This window comes from Camelus bactrianus, chromosome 5 (assembly GCF_048773025.1).
Source record: "Camelus bactrianus isolate YW-2024 breed Bactrian camel chromosome 5, ASM4877302v1, whole genome shotgun sequence".
NCBI lineage: Eukaryota > Metazoa > Chordata > Mammalia > Artiodactyla > Camelidae > Camelus > Camelus bactrianus.
The window spans coordinates 25,240,119-25,262,720 of NC_133543.1; the positions used below are offsets into that span (position 1 = coordinate 25,240,119).

General features: G+C 32.4%; 1 protein-coding gene across 1 annotated transcript in view; it reads right to left on the reverse strand.

Annotated features, from left to right (window-relative positions):
- Window positions 1–1,992: 1,992 nt before the first annotated feature.
- The window catches only part of DARS1 (aspartyl-tRNA synthetase 1), a 55,032-nt gene continuing 34,422 nt past the window's right edge, over window positions 1,993–22,602 (reverse strand). Inside the window, exons 6-16 of the mRNA XM_010973211.3 lie at window positions 19,784–19,864; window positions 18,691–18,750; window positions 17,057–17,168; window positions 16,059–16,193; window positions 13,874–14,021; window positions 9,045–9,191; window positions 7,693–7,735; window positions 6,239–6,319; window positions 4,913–5,024; window positions 4,650–4,721; window positions 1,993–2,656 (exon numbers count right to left, since the gene is read on the reverse strand). Of these exons, the coding sequence (XP_010971513.1) occupies window positions 2,565–2,656; window positions 4,650–4,721; window positions 4,913–5,024; window positions 6,239–6,319; window positions 7,693–7,735; window positions 9,045–9,191; window positions 13,874–14,021; window positions 16,059–16,193; window positions 17,057–17,168; window positions 18,691–18,750; window positions 19,784–19,864 (1,083 nt within the window). The 3' untranslated portion in view covers window positions 1,993–2,564. The remainder of the gene's footprint in view (window positions 2,657–4,649; window positions 4,722–4,912; window positions 5,025–6,238; window positions 6,320–7,692; window positions 7,736–9,044; window positions 9,192–13,873; window positions 14,022–16,058; window positions 16,194–17,056; window positions 17,169–18,690; window positions 18,751–19,783; window positions 19,865–22,602) is intronic.

Here is a 22,602-nt window from a genome sequence, read left to right on the forward strand (position 1 = left end):
AGAACTATTATTCACTACAGATTAAAAACTGGATGCTACTTATACGTACATCAACTGGTGAATAGAAGAGTGAATTATGGCATTTCCAATCTATAGAACACTACTGATCAATAAAAAGAAATAAAAATATAGGCAACAACATGGAAGAATCTCAAAACATCATGCTTAAAGAAGACGTCAAACACAAAAGACCGTTCTACTTGTATGAAACTCTAGAAAAGGCACACTATAGTTACAAAAGTAGATCTTTGTTGCCAAAGGTGGAGACTGAAATACAAAGATGCACTATGGAACTTTCTAGGGCAATGGAAATATTCTGTAGTTTGATTATGGTGGAGGTTGCCTGACTGTATAAAATTACCAAAATTCATCAAACTACACACTTAAGATGAAAGAATTTTGTTGTATATATCAGCAAGTTGAATTTAGTAGTACACAAAATAATATATCATGATCAAGGAGCATTTATTCCAGAAGAATATAGGAATTTCTATTACTGTCATCTATCATATTCAAAACTAAAAGAAAAAAAATCACAGCAAGTACAGAAAAAGCATTTGACAGATTCAACGGTCATTCTTAACAGAAACTCTTTAGTGGAATATTCATTAAACTGATAAAAGGCATCTATTAAAAACCCAAAGAAAATATCACACTTAATCTTGAGACTTTATGAGTGTTTAAAAATTAAATCAGAAACAAGAAAAGCATGCCTCCATCACTCCTTTTATTCACCATTCTACTGAAGGGCTTAACTAATACAATAAGTAAATATGACGTAAGAATTAAGACAGGAAGAGGTAAAACTATTTGCCAAACACTATTCTACTGTTTTGCCAGGCACTGTTTTGTTTCACACTTAATTCCCACAATATTCCCATGAGATAGGAATATGCGCAAATGAAGAAAGTTGAAGATACACAAGTTACTCAGGGTTATATAGCTGAGCTGGTTATAGAGCTGGTCAATAGCAAAACCAGGATTTGAATCCAGGCAGCCTAGCCATAGAATCTATACTTTTCAGTACTATGCTATCCTTCCTCACATCTGTCTATTTGAAGCAAGTATTACAATGTTAAGATTTGATAAAGCTTGGCGGCAAGTACAAGGATGTCCTCTTTTTCATGCTCTAATCTGGTTGGCATGTTTGTAATACTTTATAATAAAAATAAATAAAAAGATTACATCATTCTAAGACTTTATAAACCATTTATTTTGAAAGTAGCTTTTATTCTATGAACATGAAAAGAACAGCTCTAGGGCCATTGTTATTATACTATTTTGGGGCTTGGGGATTATGCAACACAGAAAAAGACAGACAGTAGTCCATTTTATTCTTGGTATGGCTTAAATGTATTCAACATTACCAGATAATCTGGTAGGTTATGAAAGAAAAATAAAAAAATTGAGTCTCTACTCTCAGAGATCATAATCTAGATGGTAAAATAAATTAACTTCAAAAATAACAGGCAGATGTTTACGGTCCAGGGGTAATGGCCTACCTTTCTGAGCCTCTTACTTTTCTGTATTATTTTTCCTTTTCCTATAGGAAAATATCTGTGTTACATTGTTTTGTTCCTGACCATTATGTGTGCTTCACCATAAAATTATCTTTAGGATCAACATATTTAATAATCCAGGAAAAGTGTTTGTAACTGTATTCATTACATAGAAATTTCTTTTTGAGAGGGAAATGGGAGTGCCTTTTAGTGACGTTCACTGAACACACCAGTACCGGTTAAAACAAAACAAGAAAATTTTGCAATATTTCTTAATCTATGTGAAATAAACTATTAACTCAGGCTTTTAGCTTTAAGAACTCTATCCTTACCCCCATCTGACTTATAACTTGAAATGAATACATATTATGAGTATATCAAGTTTTCATTTGCTTTTAGGCATTTACATAAACCAGTTGTATATTTTTTCTTTTCCTAAATTAAAAATGCCAAGAACCAGTTATAAAATCATACTGCCATGACAGAACTATAATTAGCTTCAAAATTTTATTGAAATTCAGGTTTAGAATTTAACAATTTAATACAGTATTACATTGAATATTTTCTAACCAGTATTCTCACCTGCTTTACATGATTTCTGGGCACAATTTTTACGAATTGATACTTTCTGCCTAATTTTCCAAGATATGCCAATTACACATACATTAAAATCTCAGATACTTCCCTAAAATTGTTATCTCAACATCAGAATTAAAAAAAATAAGATCAAATATTGAAAATTTAAGACATTAATATTGTAGCCACTGTAATATAGAAAAAACTTTATACAATATCAACTGTTTAAAATTGCTAACTATTGTAGTAATGCAATATGAATTTTTAACATAACAATATGAATTTTTCATTAGAATATTCTACCATTTCATACTAAAGAATGTTTAAAGTTATAAAAATGTTCTCTTTTAAAGGAACCTACACTAAATTAATCCAAAAGTAATTGTGGCACTTTAGATAAGACATTTATTCTTTTGCATATTTTAAGTACCTAAGGTATAGCCTGATCAATAGCAGGTTACTGGAAAGAATTAAAAGCAGCACTTCACTTTAAGGAGTGAGTCGTTTGGGATCACGGGGGAACATTGAGGTCTGACGAACATTGTGCAGTCCCAAAAACAGCATAGTCACTCGTTCCAACCCTGGGAAAACAAAATAATCATCAATTCATTTTCTGAAAACCTCTTAGGGTCTTACTTATTGAAAACTACCAACGTAATATCACTGATCAACAAAATACTCTTCCTTGTTAGGAAGGAAAATGACTATTATTTTGAGTTTAAAATGGAATATTTTGGTTCTGATTCAGAAATACAGATGATGTTGTATGTGGGAAAGAGTAAATGAGCTATCTTTAAATTGTATGGGTTCTGTGAAATATGAACTACAAAAATTTATATATATGTTTTCAAATGAGACCAGATTCTAATTACGCAGTCCACACCATCAGTGGTTAAGATAAGAGTCATAAACTTTTTAAAGAAATTTGATTAATGGAAGTACCAATAATTCAATATACATGTAGCATGGTGATTTCTAGCATAAAAGACTCTAAAATCCATTATTTTAGGATAAAAAACTATTTCTTTTTTTTTGGAGGGGGAGGTTATTGATTGATTGATTGATTGAACTGGGGATTGAATCCAGGACCTCATGCAAGCTAAGCACACACTCTACCACTGAGCTATACACCCTCCCCCTTCCTTTAGAATACATTGTTGTACTGAAGGTTTTGAGTGTAGAAGACTCTTAGTTTGACATGTGACTTAAATACTATATTGCTGACAAGAATTAAGAATAAATAATATGTAAGAAACACAGCAAGTGAAACTTTTTGTGTGTAATTTATCTGTTTCTCTGAAGTTGCAGCAGACCAATACATCATACAAAATAGGCAAGGTCAAAGAATATTTTTATATAGTTATAACTTTCAAGTTTAAAGGAATATGTTTAATATCTAAAATAGTAATATGAGAATTAATATTTTTATTGCTATTCCTTACAAAAAAAATCTGCAGATGTAAATTTGAACCTTGTATTATAGTAATCTAATACTAATTAAAAAAATCACCATTATCTCATCTTTCTCCCAAATGTGAATTATCAAAAATAGATCGGTATTTTGATAATCATTCAAGTATACTTCACAAGCAAGATTGAAACTTACACTGTCAACTAGTCAAAAAAATTTGTAAACTATCATGCAAAATGCACATTACTCAATACTCTAAGAGAAAATAGTCATAAAGTTCCATTAAAACTTAAACTATGTATATATTCAATGTAGCATTGTTTGTAATAACAAAAGGCTGGTATCAGCCTACATGTCTACCAATAGGAAGCTGGTTAAACAGGATTATCAAGCATCCTCCTTTCAATGGAGTCTAAAAAAAGCTAAGTATAATAAGGAACAAGTTACAAAATACAGTAAGTGAAAAATGCAACGTACAGAGTGGTTTATATACTACAATTTGTATAAAAATATGTTAAAAAGTGGATGTAGTTTTGCATATGCAAAGATTATCTTTGCAAAGGTAAATAGAAAACTAGAAACAAGTTTCCTATACTCTTCTGTATGTTTTGAATTTGAAAAATTTCTATTACCTGTTCACCAAAAAACTGAAAGCAAAAAATAAACAAAAACTTCGACAAAACTATAAATTCAGAATTCTTTTCAAGAGTTTTTGATATGGACATCCAAGAGCTCAGTTAAATATTTACTCATTTTAAATCACAGAGTAGTATCTTACATATACTCTAGAAGTGGTCCTAAAAATCAATAAATGTTCTATTTCAACAAAAACAATTAGCAGCAATCTGAACTTACTCGAGGGAGAGCTTTAATTTGGGCTAATCTGAATGAACTCATGAATACAGAGAGAAAACAGAATATTCAAAGTCAAATTTTCATTTAGTCATAACTCACTTTAAAAAATGCTTACAATTCAAAAAAAGTTCTTACAATTCAAATTTGTATTACACTCAGCACTTACGGACTTATTTGTAAGCAATAACAATATATAAAATTTACTTTTTGGAGTCTAATACTGAAGAAATTAAGTCAGAACTGAAAGAACACTTTGCCAAGTGAAATCTGGGTTGGAAATATTAGTCGTAATATTAAAGGAATATTACCAATGCCTCCACCAGCATGAGGAGGGGCTCCAAAGCGGAAGGAATCAATGTATGCCTTAATTTTCTCCAAATCTACAAAACAAACGAATATAAAACAAACAAACAGAAAACAAAATTTATCATCTTATTTAGCTTAAAAAAATTACAAAAGCAATTACTGTACAACAAAGATTAAAACAAATGAATGTGTTTCTGAAAAGTCTTTATTTAAAATGTATTTTCAGAATATACATGACCCTCCTAAACATATTTAAGTTGTTTACCAATTCCATGATGTAAGGCCCTCTCTGTCAGCAGCTGAGGATCATGTATTCTTTGAGCTCCTGACAGTATTTCTTCTCCTCTCATGAACATATCATAAGAGTTGGACTGTTTCTGCAGGAAAAACAAATAAAAAAATACCACTCAAGTGGCTATCATCTTATTTCCATCACCCATATGTGGAAAAACACACTCTGTTGCATGAAGAGTAAATCCATTTTTCCTACAATTAATGATGCAACCCACTCCAATGAACATGATTTGTTTCTCTAAAACAGGAGTAAACTAGTGAGTGTTAAATCAACTTCTTCCTTGCCTCTACCAGATTTTATGCTCCCCTTCTCCCACACCTTCCAATAATAAATCAGAACACTGTATCTTCTTTTAAGAAGGTTCTTATTTCACTGAATCATCTGAAATGTTTTTAAGTGACTTTGGGGTCACTTTTGGAACTTCATATTATCAAGAAGTGTTAAGTCTTTTTAATTTTTAAAACGTCTTTATTTTAAGGGAAGTAAACTGGACATTAATTTACCACAGTTTATAACCTATTCCTTATCAGGTTTTAACTTACTTTCCTTGTCTTTCACTAAACAAGTGGTTCTCAAAGTGTGATTCCTGGATTGGTAGCCTCAGTATTATGTTGTTAGAAATACCAATGATTAAGCCCCACCCCAGAACAACTAATCAAAAAGTCTGGTGATGGGCCCCAAAAATCTGTGTTTTAAAAGCCCTCCAAGTGATTCTGGTGCCCACTGAAGTTTGGGAACCAGTGCAAAGGAAAAACAGCAAAAGCCCACAAGACATTATTTAGATTAACTACCAAGACAGAATGTGAATTCTTAGTTCAAGGTCAATGATAAAATGATTTGGTAAAGTCTTCAAACCTTTTAGTAACATTTATTATTTATATGGTGTTTCTTCCTCATTTATCTTTAAAAATGACACATGAAAATAATTTTTAATATAGGTTTTGGGGACTAATTTGCTAGAATATTCAAATTCCACAATATTATTTCGATCTGAATTGACAGAAACTAGTAGTGATAAATAACAATATGTCTATCATTGTATTATTTTATTTTGGCAGCAGGGGGGCAGTAGTTAGGTTTGTTTATTTTTGGAGGAAGTACTAGAAATTGAACCCAGGACCTTGTGCATGCTAAGCATGCACTCTACCACTTGAGCTATACCTTCCCCTCTAACAATATGTCTATCAAAACTGCAAGTTACTACTGAAAACCCTTACTCCCATTGTACAATTTGACACAGTGAAAATAAAGTTTTCCATCTTCCCCAAAATAGGTATTTAATATCAAATTACTTACAGGATTTCTTGGGTCAGGCATGGTATAGAAAGGTCTTACAGCCAATGGATATTTATCAAGAATATAAAAATCTGTATCATACTGTAAAAAGAATAAATATGATTAAAATAAATTTTTTAAAAGTTTACTGAGAGTAAAAAGAAGTCTAACATTTTGGTAATTAACTGTCTTTTTATATATAAGTTTTGTCCTTTGAAATTACTGTAATTAAGCTCTGTGTATAGTAACTATTCTGCTTCTTTCAAGTAACATCTGTATCCTACAGTATTTTGCCACGATGTTATAAATTCTTCTAATATACTTAATTTTTAGGAGCTATTGACTAGTCAATCATAGTTCAAATATGCATTTTTCTTTTTCTTTTTTTGGACATGTCATCTCTTTCCAATTTCTTTCCCATCAGAAATTATGCTGTGATAAACTTCTTTGATTTTCATTTTTCCCATTGCAATTCTAGTCCACTTAGTTTTTCGGATGCATTTTATAACTGTTTTTGTTAAATCATCCCAATCTCTTTGGGTTTTACAAAAACTACGTTAACTCTATAAATTATTTTGGGAGAAACGGACATCTTTTACTCTATTCATTTTCAAAAAACCTTGATTATTTCCCCAACAATTAAAATTTTCATTTAGATATCTAAAATAGATTTGATAGTTTCCTTCAAATGAAAACTACAATTGAAGTAAATAACATATACATGAAATTATGACACTTTTGTTAGAAAGAATATTTACTATCTAACCTATGTTTAATTAAAAAGAAACCATTCACATTTGAACTGTTTCGGTGTCAAACATTTTCCCTAAAACTGAGTGTAGACGGAATGTCAACAAAGGTGACAAATTGGAATTAGCCCCACTGAAACAGCATTTTAAAGGTATAAACTCACTAATGTGTAGTTTCACAAACATGTTAGTTCTCCAGTCAGTTGAACAGTTTCAAGTGCAACCAGCAGGAGGAGCTCAAGGACTATTTTCATTCAATTACACAATTCTCTTAATTTCCTTAAAGACCACATCAAGTTTAGCTTTCCTCCTCTTTGGAGTTTTAGAAAACAAGACAGGAAAGTATCTTTCCCGTAAGAGGCACAGAGGAAATTCATTCACCCTCTAGTCCCATCAGTCAGCAAGGGTACTCAGGGAAGACTATTTCTAAATAATTTCAAATCATCTTGAGGTCCCCTTCTAACTAATCTGACAGTTAGACCTAGATACTACTTTTAGAGATACCTCAGTACAACTTAATACAAAAATCAAATACTGAGCTAATTATACCATCTGGACAAAGTCTGAACAGTTTTTATTTTTCTAAGGATTTTTAAAAAGTACTGACCCCCCTGGTTATTCTGGAATATTACCATTCTAGGGAGATTAGCTTCTTCCAGCTGTTCTTTAGTACCAGGATATGTTTCAGATTTAGAAAAAGAAATTCAGCATGTACAAGAGTCCTACCTTTTCCTTTACCAAACGACCCAACAGTTTTTCATTTGGTGTACTGAAAAAGAAATAGGAAATCAGGTGTTTGAAGATCGAATGGCAACTTACGAGAGTTTTAAGTTAATAAGGCACCTCTTCTATTTGAAGTTCTCAAAGGATGAAAAATGTAGCCAAAATATACAGTTTCTATTCTGTTCCTTTTTAAAAAACCAAGTACCACTAAAACTACTTAAGGATGCACCTGGGACAGTTAGTAGGTGCTGCTCGATGATATTTAAATAAAAGCATAAACAGAATTTTGCAATTCATTGATTCAGAAATAACATGAAGTAGTTTCCTATAATTAGATATAATAGAAGTTCACTACACCAACACAGACTATACTTGTCAGTAAATGGTTCTACTTCAAAATGGTCTCTCCTTTTTGTTAGTCTTTATCACAGGTTATAAAACAAAAATCAGTATTTCCAAGTAAAACGTAACTGTTTATGTAGACCAATTATATTTCTATGGCCAGGAGGTTGCTACTTTAACTTCTATACTGTTTAAGAAAAAATTTCAAAATCTTAAGAAAATATTGCCTAACTTAAAAGTCATTATAGAATTTATGGTTTTCCTGAAAATATTTAGCAATGTACAGGATGCTTAAAACATATACATATATACATACACATATATGTACATATTTGTTAAATAAATAAAAATAAATGAAGACTTTTGAGTGAAATGTTTTAAAAAAAATCCTAAAAAATAACAATAATCATCCATCCCTTCCTTCCTACACTGATATGAACTGTAGTGTTGGCTTATTTATTTTAACTTAAGAATCCTTGAATAAAATATAAGTAGACAGTAATTTATAACCTTTGTTAAACCATATCATTTGTTTTAAAATTGAAAGTTGTTTGATCTGAATTGAGATAATATAATACAGTATATCAAATAAAGAATAGTAACTTTTATAACTTTCAGAGATCTTCAATGTCTTACATCCTAATCCTTTATGGGGGCAGATTTAAACTGCTGTCTATCTTTTCTAACACAACTGATTTAGAAAGAAAGATAACATATTAGATGATAAAAATCACAGGCAAAAGGCCCTATATTCTTTAAAGCATGACAAATGGGGGGGTACCTATGGACAAAAATAATGTTCATAAACAAAAATACTGAAGCTTAAGTAAACCACATTAAATATAACATTTTATTTCAGATCACACATTGAACAAAACATAACACTATATAACAACGTTAATAAAACTGAAGTTTATCAACAGGGTTAAAAGAATTATTCATTAATAAATATTTATTCTTTCATATTTTAAACCTAATTACTAAAGTTTTAAAAATCACAAAGACAAACAAACCTTAGATCTTCTTCATCTCCCATTTCGATTCCAGCTTCCCTAAGCATAGCCAATGCTTCACAATACTCTAGTCTTAGAGTTGGCTCCAAAAATTTGAAGGGCTCACATGGGAATTGTTTATTCACCGTCTGAATTTCAGTTTGAAACCTATTTGTACAATGATTATATGAGTTAATAAAAATGTATGAAATAAGTATTTTCACCACAGGAGGTCACTGTGGCAATACATAAACTAAAAAAAATTTTTTACCATTACTGGTGAAATAAAGAACATACAGCTTTTTTCTTCCATACACTGAAAACATTTTTTTAAAACAAAGAAACAACACTTTTAACATTTCACAGGAGTCACTAAATATGTAATGATGAGAAGAGGGCAACCTGAGCAGGTTCCAGGGTGGAAACATGCCCTTTCCAGCTGAACCCACTCATTGCCATGGGCCTCCCAAGCTGTCTAGGCAGCCTGTTCTCAAGCAGCCAGTTGACATGGACCCAAGAGCCTACTGTATGCACTATCTGTTCTATGGTTCCATTGATAATAATTTTGAATTCAGAGATAACTCAAAAGGAAATGCTTTCAGAGCAAAGCTCTTTTGTGTAAAATCAGCTTCAGTGTAGAAATTGCCTTGGAGACTTTCAATCTCTTCAGTAGTAGTAACAGCAGCTAAGAAAAAATATCCGGCAGTTATTGAACACCTATTTATGTCACATAAAATCATTCTCTGAATCACTGTATGTACCAGAAAAAAGTGTTATCAAGAAATTATTTAAGTTAAAAATTTATATTTAACACCTTTTCTCAATCTCTTGTTTGTCACCAAGGTGGCATTAAAGGATGAAAAACTTTCTTTATAATTCATATCAGCTAACACTGTTAGAAACATAAAATACCCACTGTATGAGATATTTAAAAAAGTGACTTTTTAAATTCTTTAACAACACCTGTTATCATCAAGGAAGACCAAACTAATGAATACTTGCTTGTCTTCCCCATTCCCATTATACTGTAAGTTTGTTTAGGAGAGTGCCTATTTCTTTCCCACTTTAATAATCACTATGGTATACTGTCTACCTTCTAAACAGTAGGCACAAGACAAATATTTACTAAAGTATGGATGAAACAATAGCTGAGATTTGCTTCAAAGTAACAAGGGGTGGGAGAAATGGGTAAAACAAAGTTGGTCATGGGTAGACAATGGTTGAAATCAGGTTATGGGTATATGGAGGTACATTAGGCTAGTCTACCTCTGTATGAGTTTTGAAATTTTCCATAATTAACAGCATTGAAAAAAGTATGTTTACATTTTATGAAAACAGTAGAAATTAAAACACTACCACTTCCTGACTAGTCTTAAAGATTTTAATGGAAGCAATAAAGTTTAGCCATTGATTTATTCAAGTCTTGATAAGAAGGGATAAAAAGACCCCAATAATTAATTTTTAAATTGCGCTGCTTTGTTTTGGATATTAACCCCCATTCATGTTAATCAATGGTAATACAAACACATGAATATCAAAATTTTAAAATACATGTGTATAATCTTCTGTAAGAGACATTTTAATGATAAACATGAGAGGGACAAGACGTAAGTCAGATAACTCAATTTACAACTGACATGGAAACTTAAAATTCCTAAATGACACAGAATATAGAAAGACTTTTATTTCCAAGCTTCTACCTTAAGTCTACCAATAAAGTCCAGTGATAACAGTGTCAGAATCTCTCATTTTTAAGTAGAGATTTGATTAATCCCAATGGCCCATTTTGTGCTTGGTCTGTTGTTACAAAAATCAAAGTGGGAATTCCATATTCCAACATTAAGAAGATAAGATATCAATACTTAAAACAACAAGTTTCATAAACTTCCTTGAATTATAAATGTAAAAAGAAAATGAGAAAAGCTCTGTACCTTCATTGTAGTTTCAAAGATATTTTGTTTTATAGGAAACATTAGTTGTTCCACAGACTATCTGAATAAAACTAAAATAAAATATGTTGAAATGTTTCAAAGAACAAAGGTTAAAAGAAAAAGGCTGGGAGGAGTGGTCAAGATGGTAGAGTAGGAAGAACCATAGGCAGTATATTCATTGATATTGGCCTTAGCAGTATTTTTTTGGATCTGTCTCCTCAGGCAAGAGAAACAAAAGCAAAAAAAAAAAAAACAAAAACCAAGAAAAAAAAACCCCAAATGAGACTACATCAAACTAGAAAGCTTTTGCACAGCGAAGGAAGCTATCAACAAAATGAAAAGGCTACCTACGGAATGAAAGATGTTTGCAAATGACATATCTGATATGGGCATGATATCCAAAATATACAAAGAACTCATACAATTAAACATCAAAACAAAAACAAAAACAAAAACCAACCTGATTAAATGGGCTGAGGATCTGAATAGACATTTTTCCAAAGAAGACATATAGATGGCCAACAGACACAGGCAAAGATGCTCAACATCACTAAGCATCAGGGAAATGCAAATCAAAACCACAATGATATATCACCTCATACCTGTCAGAATGGCTATTATCAAAAAGACAACAAATAACAAGTGTTGGCGAGGAAGTGGAGGAAAGGGAACCCTTGTGCACTGCTGGTATGAATATAAATTGATACAGCCACTATGTAAAATAGTAGTTTCCTCAAAAAATTAGAAATAGAACTATCATATGATCCAGCAGTTCCACTTCTGGATATTTTTCTGCAGAAACAAAAACACTACCTTGAAAAGATGTGTGCACTCCTATGTCATTCCAACATTATGATTACAATAGCCAAGATATGGAAGCAATCTAAGTGTCCTTGATAGATGCACAGATAAAGAAGATACATATTTATATACATACATACATACACACACAATGGACTTTTACTCAGCCACAAAAGGAATGAAATCTTGCCATTTGCAACAACATGGATGGATCTAGAGGGTATTATGCTAAATGAAATAAGTCAGAGAAAGACAAATACTGTATGATTTTATTTACACGCAGAATCTAAAAAAAAACAGAACAAATTAACAAACATAACAAAACAGACTCATATAGAAAGAGAACAAACTTGTAGTTACCAGAGTGGAGGGGTTTGGAGGATGAGTGAAATAGGTTAAGGGAGATTGAGAGGTATAAATTTCCAGTTACCAAAAAAAAAGTCATGAGGATGAAATGTACAGCATGGGGAAATACAGTCAATTATATTGTAGAAACTTTGTATGATGACAGATGATAACTAGACATGGCATGGCAATCATTTTGTAATGTACAGAAATATGGAATCACTATCTTGTGCAACAGAACTAACTTAGTCGTGCAGGTCAATTATACTTCCTTTAAAAAAATATGTAGACACTGTGAGGAAATGCATCAAAATGTTAATGATGGTTATTTCTGTGGGATTATGAGTGACTGTTAAGTTTTACTTAATGATTTTATTTCTAGTTGTCTGCAATAAACGCATATTGTTTGTAAAATAAGAAAGAAAATAAGTATCATGACGGGGGGAAAAGGCTGTCTACAAATAACTATTCATCAAAGGTATAATGCAATGCAGAGAGTCCCTGGAAATATTAATACTATGCTATAATATTTTTATAAGATCAATGATTAATTTCTGTGTTCTTGAAATTACTCAGACTTGCAATGGAGTAAATAAGTTTCATACTATTTTTGAACTCTTTAAGTATCAATGAAGCATATACAAAAACATCAATCAATAGTTAAATCAGTGGTCTTCAAATAAAAATTACAAATATGGTCCTTTGTCAGTTATCAAAGCACTAGATAAATCTGTTATATCCAACTTAATACTTGGAGTACTGTCACAAGTATGGACAAAGGGGAAATAAAGACTTGATCCTAGTTAACTTGCTTTCTATCTTCTTCCTATTTTTCTCCATTGTAAACATCATCACAAGTAAACAACTTCCAATGCTCTTTTAAGGGAGAAACTATTTGCTAGTTTAGAGGGTGTACCTAAATGAACATTTTCCATAATTCAATTTTCTGGAGTCCCAGAACATGTCTAATAAGTTTCTACAAATGGGTCAATTCACCAGGCCCAAATAAGCTGAAAGTCCCTTCAGGATAGTAGTTTCTAAGCTACTGAGCACTCAGTGTAAACATAAATTGATCTAAGAATTAACCATTCCTGACATAGGCTTAATTTACACAGATTCAGTAAAGATTAGAAACTGAAAGACTGAAGGGACTTTTTACCCGAGGTAAGTGATAATATTACCTTCACTTATAATGGCGAGGGAAACTGAGGCAGAGAGTTAAGTAACTTGCACAAGGCCCACACAGACATACAACAGACCTGTGATGTGATCTCAGGCTACCTGGGTCTAGCTGAATCCAAGCTATAAACCACTATCTCATACTTCTTCCCAAATAATAAACTGCTATAAAAGTAACAGAGGCTCTGTTTCTGAGACATTCAGGATGTCAGTACAGAGGAAAAAGCAAAATCTACTTAGGTTGTTCAAAACCTAGTAAACTTCCCCACCAAAATTAGGTTAATTAGCTGCAGCCCTAATTGACTTGGATCCAGATGCACTATTTTGAGTGTGGATATTTTCACTAATTAACTGATCATTTAACGTGTGTGTGTGTGTGTGTGTGTGTGTGTGTGTGTGTGTGTGTGTGTGTGTGTGTGTGTGTGTGTGTGTGTGTGTGTGTGTGTGTGTGTGTGTGTGTGTGTGTGTGTGTGTGTGTGTGTGTGTGTATTCAACAAAAACTTAGTTTACATGTTTTAAGAATTGCCTTATTTTGAAGAATACAAACTGATTTGAAACTATATCCATCTAAGGCTATCAAATATATACTTTTACCTTTCTTGAAGTCCTCTGAATATTTGTACTAAAGTGTCAGCAATTTCTTCCACAACTTCATGGTAATGGTAATTAAAAGCCATTTCAATGTCCAAACCAACAAATTCAGTTAGATGTCTGTGGGTATTAGAGTCCTCAGCTCTGAATACTGTAACATCAATAAAAGAAATAAATAGTCAATGGTGTTTCAAATTTTGGAGAAATTGGGATTTAAATATAAAATTCTGTTTGTTAGTACTCAAATAGTACTATTTTTCATTATCATTATAGGTTGGAAAAATCTTTGATAGGCCATCTGTTTCCGCATTCTCTTGGATGGCAAGTTCATTACAAATTCCAAGTCACATAAAAGCTGTAGCAAATGTAAATTATTAAGTGAGGCTCATGAAAATCCCAAAGGAGTGCAAGATCCTTGAAGTATCTTCTCAATAATTAAGATAGATTCAATATAGTGAGTTCTCAATTTTAGTAAAACTTGACTCAAGCTAAATGAAATCTCTACAAATGAAATAACATTATACATATTCCAGCCAATACCTTGGTCCAGCTTTTATTATCCTCACCCTCCTTTCCTCCTTTCCTGTCTTCCTGATGCTAGCTCTGCTCCATCTTTCACATCACTGCAAGATTAATATTCCTAGAACACATCCTTGGCTCAGTAACTTACAATGGTTCCCAAATGACTACCATAGTTAAGACATAAAATGACAAAAAGTCTAAAACCTTTATGCTTTCATAATTTAATCCTACTCTTTATATCCCATTTCCTAATACTAACTAGTTTATTTCCTATAACTTAATACCATTTTTATTTTCACCATGCTGTTTACTCATCTAGCTTCCTCTGACTAGAATGGTATCTTCGTTGTCTATATATCCTACTCTGTCCTTAGAGCCCATTTCAGTTTGAATTCTCTTTTATGGTGAGTCTAGCAAATTCCACCTTCCCTCTCTTTTTATACTATCTATAAGATATAATTAACACCAATTTGCTGATTGGATAGCACAATCTGATTATCTGCTGTGAAAATCTGTTGATTACTCCCTGTGACTGCTATATGTATGCATGTCTTGTTCTGTCTTGGGAGCATGGACAATGTTTATTCTCTTGTCACTCAAAGCATGGTCTGTCTGATCAGTATCATCAGCAGTACCTGGAAGTCTGTGAGAATCTCAAGCCTATTGGTCAGAATCTGCATTTTAACAAGATCCCCAAGCGATTCATGCGCACATTAACATTTGAGAAGTGCTTCTTCTTCTTCTATGTACATGGTACCTGAGGCAAGGCTGTATATGTAGCAGGTGTTCAACAAGTAACTGATTAATAAATTCAGAAAATTAATGATCTTGCCAGCTTCTAGCAGGTATTTAATTTTTATTAAGCTTTCAAAAAATGTACATATATAAAATAACTTGGTCAGTTTTAAAGAATGAAGTAAAGCTGGTTTTTGCTTATAATTAGCTTCATAAAAGAATCTGCAACATGATTGTGTGTCCGTGCTTGACTTGCAGCAAACAGATCTTAAAAATCATAATATAATCTATTACATATCAGACATTTGTAATAATTTTTAATGGACTTTAGCATATTATCAATACTAAGAACAATACAAACAGTAATAGTAAAACAGAACAGCTTTGGAATGAAGTTGGTAGCAAAATACACAGTGGCATATCTGTAAACTCACAACAGGTAAAGAGGCTATCAAGGACAACAAAATATATTATTTGGAAGATTGCAACTACTACTTGTTCTTTAGTGTTGTTGGAGAGCTGAAAGGACAGTCCAAATGGGAGCTAATTCTGTTCTAATTACACTTAAGTATAGTAAAATAACATATTCAGGTGTATTTCAGAGGGGGTGTATTTTCAAAGCATGCATTTTAAAAATGACATATTCGAAAGATAAAATTTTTCTTTAGCATTCTTCTATAGAAATATATAATGGTTATGATTGCATTTACATGAATGATGCTTAACTGTACAAAGAACTACTGAGCATACAATTAAAAAAAAAATGACTACCCAAGCAATTGTCATTTTTACCCCAAAGTCTAGTGTTTATGTAGTCAGCATATAAAAGGATTCAAGCTTTCAAAATGTCTGTATGTAAAATGTGTTTCTAAAACCATTACTACAGTACAATTTATGAATTTTGAGAAAATCATAACTGTCAAAACCTTACCTGGTCCAATACAGAAGACCTTCTCAAAATCAGCACAAATACACATTTGCTTATACAGCTGTGGAGACTGAGCCAGGTATGCATTATTTTTAAAATATGACACAGTAAATACATTGGCTCCTCCTTCACTGGCAGCTGAAATACAAACATTTAATATTATAAACAACTGCAAGCTTATCAATGTAAACTTCCAGTAAAAATAGTTTATACTTTTGATTCAAGTACTTTACTTAAAAAACTTGGAATATCAAGAATTGCAGAGAAACCATAATCTATATATGTCTTATACCTGATTCTAAATAGTTTACATTTAGGACAGACTTACTTCTTTGGTTAGACCTTCCAAGACCTTCCTTTTACTGCTTTGGATATGCATGCTCCTTTTCTGCATCAATTTCAAATCTATTAAAGCTACTTTGCAGGTGTGAAACTTTTCTTTAAAGGAAAAAAGAATATTCCTAATAATTTTCTAATTATCAATAATGTAATGTTCAACTTTTTATTGGTAACTGAAAACAATTCATAACATACTTTTTAGTGTTATTTAAGTAACTCTAAATAGGGTAAAATGATTAAAGATAAGTTTCTCATATAAGAATGAGAATTAATGAGATTTTCCCATCTGTAGTATTTAGTAATTTTACAATGCAGTTTACACAAAACAAATCGCAATACCAATTTAGAAGGAAAGTTATATAATGAAAGTAGTTTCTGGTGTACTTCATATGGACAAAAAATTTGTTTCACGTGTTACTGCCTCATTTTTGTAATCAATATCATATAATGATTCCTGAAATAAGAGGATTTAGTATTACTGATGTTAGTGACATATGACGGCTGCTACATAGTAGTCTTCAAAATAAACTGTCTCATGGCAACAAACCTTAAGAAACACTTGGGATTCTCAAATTAAAAGCAAAACAAAACAAAAACTTATTAAGCAACCTGGGGGAAAGCAAATTTATTTTTTAAAAATTAAGAAATACCTTAAAGCATACCTGAGATAATTTTAGGAGTCTGGATCTCCACAAAACCCTTGTTAATTAAAATTTCTCGGAAAAGATGGCAGATGCCAGACTGGAGACGGAAGACTGCCTGACTAGTTGATGTCTATAAGACAATAATAAAATTTAATTAAATACATTTGACACATTAACTGAGATAGAGTATTTTTTTAATCAGGCCACCTGCCTGGAAAGTTCATAGAGAAAACAATTCATTATATGAAAGAAAATTAGGTTACATGACACTCAGCATAAGGATATAGCTTGGAATTTTTCATATTATAGAAGGAGAATGACAATTTTGCTCTTTATTTTCAACCTCTCGAATTCTTGACTTTGCTGAGACTCTATGTAAGAACTGGTTTGGGGTTAAATTAGACAATAGTTTAGATATAATCTAAGGTGTGTAAAAAATTTCAAGTCACTAATACACAGAATGCTTCCCAAAATATAAAGTCAAAGTAGGGGTTAAAAAAGTGAATGCTTACAAGGGCCAGACAAATTAACATACATGGAATGAATGAATGGTACTTCCTGGTGGTGCAGGGCATAGCAGAGAACAGAATACCCTGTCTAGAGTGCTAGCTGATGTTGCCATGTGGGCCCAGTATTGATGAGTTCACCTCCTACTTTTTAAGAAAAGCCATCTAGATTTAAAGTGAAAAGCCTCCATTTTTCAATGATGGCAATAAATTTAAATTAAAAAAGAAATGATGTGAGCCAAAGAAAAATATTCTTCAGGGCCAAATTCTAGAGGCATAAGCAATAACTCATGTGAACAAATAGCAAATACAGTATGATGTCTAACTACTGTGGCCAAAATTATGAAAAACTTGAGGTTTCTAGGCAGTATCAAGAGGACTTTTGATTACTGCTAGCCTTTTCTATATACTCTAAATTACAGTGAAAAAGGTAAAAGCAGACAAAAAGCAAATAATCAGGGGAAACACGAGTGCACATCAAGGGCAGACCCATACAACTGTAGAAAAGTGGGAAAGAACTCTTAAGGTGACAAAGCATTTAAACCTTAGGTAGATTATTTAAGTAAAGGAGGAAGATGTGGTCAAAACATTAAGAAAGAGAGATGACATTGGTTTTACTACAATGATGAAACCACTGAACTCTTTCACTTGCAACCAGACCAGAAAGGGAAACAGAAGACCTATGAGATTACTATATAAACCACCAGGGCCAACTACTTCTTTATTATTAATCCTGTGCTTGGGTCAAATTCAAAGGATTGAGGCATTAACTACTAATTTCCACCTGGTTGTTCTAAAATGTGCACATAACTTCTTTCACAATTTTGAGTGATATTAACAGTTGTTTTCACTTCCTGACTAACTTGTTTGAAACAGGTATCACCTGGAAGCAAGCCCATTTATTGGCTTCATGTTCTTTTGTCATTTTAAAATGAAGCAAGTCAGTATCCCGTGGTATTATTTGACTGTCCTTGCTGCCTACAATTCTTTATAGGGGAAGGGTCGGTCAGAAAGGTAAATTGTTTTTTGTATTATCATAATACCTATGGGCAAATGCCAATTAGTTCTATGAGCCTGAGAAAGACATGGTATCTCTGCCCACCTTGATTTCAGCACAATCATGTCACTTAAACAAATGAGGCATACCCTAAGATCAATGACTCTGTTGTCTAATCTTGTATCCTGGTTAACAGTAGCTCTTCCTTCCTAAAGAAAAAAAAAAGATGAAAAAACAGATTTTACTGCTTTGTTTAAAGAATACAAAAAACACTTTTAGAAGTCATGTTTATTTTTAAGTGAGACAACATGTGTTCATGTGTGTTAATGTTATGACCCCAGATCAAGGATCCGAGAAACAAGAAGCAGGGCCAGAGAGAAGTTATTGTTAAAAGAAAGAGAGAGATGGAAAGAAGAGAAATGAGAATGAATTGAGGTTAATGCTTTCTTTCCATCTCCCACCCCAAAAAGCCTGACTCATTACCGGGACATCAGAATAATTAACTACCCACACCTTCACTGATTCCTGGATTTTACATGCTAGTTGAAGACTAAAGGAACAGATAAAAGCTAACATAGAGTAGTGGTTCTCAAAGTATGTTCTGGGCATCATTGAAGGTCCCCAAGACACCTTCAGAGTCTGTTAAGTCGAGCCTATTTTCATAGTAACACTTTTTCACTCTCATTTTTTTCCTGACTTTATTGAGAATTTTTCCAAAGGCTTCATTATGTGTGCTATTACAACAGAATGAATGCAGAGGCAGATATGAAAATCTAACTGTTGTCTATTAAGCTAGACATTACCAAGATTTGTAGACATGTAATACAATGTCACTCTCGACACTAAATTACCTTTTGTTTTCAAAAATACTTTTCATAAAGTGTTACTGTTATTTTCATTATTTATATAGGAATAATATAGACACATAATATAGTTGTATTATAGTAAGTTAAAATAAATTAATAAATATTAAAAATTTTCTATTTCAACTTCTAATACAGTAAATATCAGTAGATACACCTACAAAAACAAAAGCTTGTGGAGTCAATTATTTTTAAGAGTGTATAGGAATCCTGACACCAAAAAGTTTAAGAACTATTAATGTAAGAGTATGTTCAAATAAAAATGAAGCTCAAATCAATTCATAGGTACCCTTCATATAAAAGTAGGACATCAAGTTTTCAATGTTCTGCAAACTAAACATATACAGGAAGCACACTATTTCCAAAATATAATTTTTACCTCTTCTCCTTCCACCTCAGGCCGAACAGCATCGTCCAGCTGCAAGGGCAGGCGGGGTTCAGCCAAACTGATCACATAAATCTGAAAGTGAGAGATTACCAAAAATATCAAGAAGCACACAAAACCTGTTATCTTTCGCTTCAAAAGAAAGCAAAACAATCTACAGTTGACTTAAACATGAAACAGTGTTTGCATACATCTTTAACTGAAACTACTTGCTAAAAATCAAACAAGATAGTATGTTTTTTCACCTAAAAAAATGAGGATAACAGTATTTCCTGCATACATCTCTAGGTTGTTGGGATCTGGCTTAAGGCTTCTCTTTGTCACGTGAAAGCTATTGTTAGGCAAATCACTTTACCTAGAAACTTCAATATTCTGTAAAATGAGGTCTGCAGTAAGAATCAAATGCAGTAATGAACATTAAACACTTTACTCATTAGAAGGGGACATTAAGAAATGAGTTATTCTAATTGTTAACAGAATTTGGCCACTTCTCTCACTAGGACCAAAGTCAGTCCAAATCTACTGTACCTCTCTTTCTTTTCCTCATTCTTTTTCCAAATGTCCCTTCATTGCCTTTTTTCATCAAGCATGCCATATCTCATTTCTTGCTGCTCTCCTGGCTGGGAACTGCTATAGAAGGTGTTCCTTTATGGTGTTAAAATTCCTCAATATTCTTTCACACTAATTGCACACACTTCATGCTAAAAAGCAGTTAGGTCACAAAGAATGAGCTAGTGGTTTTTAGCTATCCTTAAAAAAATGTGACCCTATGAAGTATTTCCAACTATGCCTGGAAAACCTGTGAAAGCACAAGAAAGAAATAGACCTTATTTAGTTAATTCAGGAAAAAAAATTTTATTCTTCCAGTTGATAAGTCACATTTAGCATTTAGCTCAGACATTTCCAAAAAAAGTATCAGAATGATACTCCATTCCACTTCATAGTAAAATAGAATTATTTGTCACAACCCCCCTATATCTAAGTTGTAGTGCTTCCCTTTAATCAATTAACAGAAACCTGATCTCCAACACAAAGTTGGAGAACTGGACAGCTACCTCTTTCATTTTTATAACTAGTAGAAACTCATCATCTCCTTCATTAGGCTGAGTGCTTTCATCCCCAGAACTTCACATACTGCTTGGCACAAAGTATATACTCAGTAGCTGCTGGATGAATAAATAAATGATAAGAGAGTCACTGTTTATAATAATAATCTACTTAGTATACAATACTTTATGCTTTGTGAGATACTTTATAATTATTTTTATTAGGGCAAAATTTGTAAGCTCTTTAGACTTTAACATTTATTAAGGTTATACTAAATACTAGATAATTAGAATATTTTAGAAATACATTTACTTGCTTTATTCACTAAAATCTTATTTATTAAATTATTGAAAAAGATAAGTAACTTGGAATATGGGGGTTGTTTCTCTTGGTCAGCATGCCCTTAGGTTAGTTTACCTTTACTAGGTTGCAGACTTCCTGTGGGGTTGGTTTGAAATAGGACTTAGACAGAGAACAAAAACCACGTGATCATCCCAATAGATGCAGAAAAAGCCTTCGATAAAATTCAACATTCATCCATGATACCCAAAGTGGGTATAGAGGGAACATATCTGAACATAATAAAAGCTGTTTATGACAAACCTACAGCCAACATAATATAACTCAATTGTGAAAAGTTGAAAGCCTTCCTGCTAAAATCTGGAACTAGACACGGATGCCCACTCTCACCACTTCTATTCAACATAGTACTGGAAGTCCTAGTCCTAGCAATTATACAAGAAAAAGAAATAAAAGGGATCCAAATAGAAAGAGAAGAGGTAAAACTGTCACTTTATGAAGATGACATGATACTATATATAGAAAACCCTAAAGACTCCACACAAAAAACTACTACTAGAGCTCATAAACAATTTCAGAAGGGTATGAGGATGCAAGATTAACATACAGAAATCATTGTATTTCTTTGCACTAACAATGAAATATCAGAAAAGGAAAGTTAAAAAAAATCCCTTTTAAAATCACGTCCAAAAAAATAAAATACTTAGGAATAAACCTGATCAAGGAGGTGACAGACTTATACACTGAGAACTATAAAACACTGGTAAAGGAAATTAAAGATAACTTAAAGAAATGGAAAGATAGCCCATGCTCCTGGAATGGAAGAATTAATGTTGTTAAAATGGTCATACTATCCAAAGCAATCTACAGACTTAATGCGATCCTATCAAATCACTCAGGACATTTTTCACAGAACTAGAACAGATTATCTTAAAATTTATATGGAATCATAAAAGACCCAGAATTACAAAAGCAAGACTGAGAAAAAAGAACAAAGCTGGAGGCATAACCCTGCCAGGCTTCAGACAATACTACAAAGCTACAGTAATCAAAACAGTGTGGTACTGGCACAAAAACAGACATATGGATCAATAGAACAGAATAGACAACCCAGAAATAAACCCACACACTTATGGTCAATTAATCTTTGACAAAGGAGGAAAGAATATACAATGGAGAAAAGACAATCTCTTTAGCAAGTGGAGTTGGGAAAGCTGGACAGCTGCATATAAATCAATAAAGTTAGAACATTCCCTCACATCATACACAAAAATACACTCAAAATGGCTTAAAGACTTAAACACAATACATGACCCTATAAACCTCCTAGAAGAGAACATAGGCAAAACATTCTCTGCCATAAATCACAGCCATGACTTCCTAGGTCAGTCTCCCAAGACAACAGAAATAAAAGCAAAAATAAACAAAAGGGACCCAACTAAACACATAAGCTTTTGTACAGCATA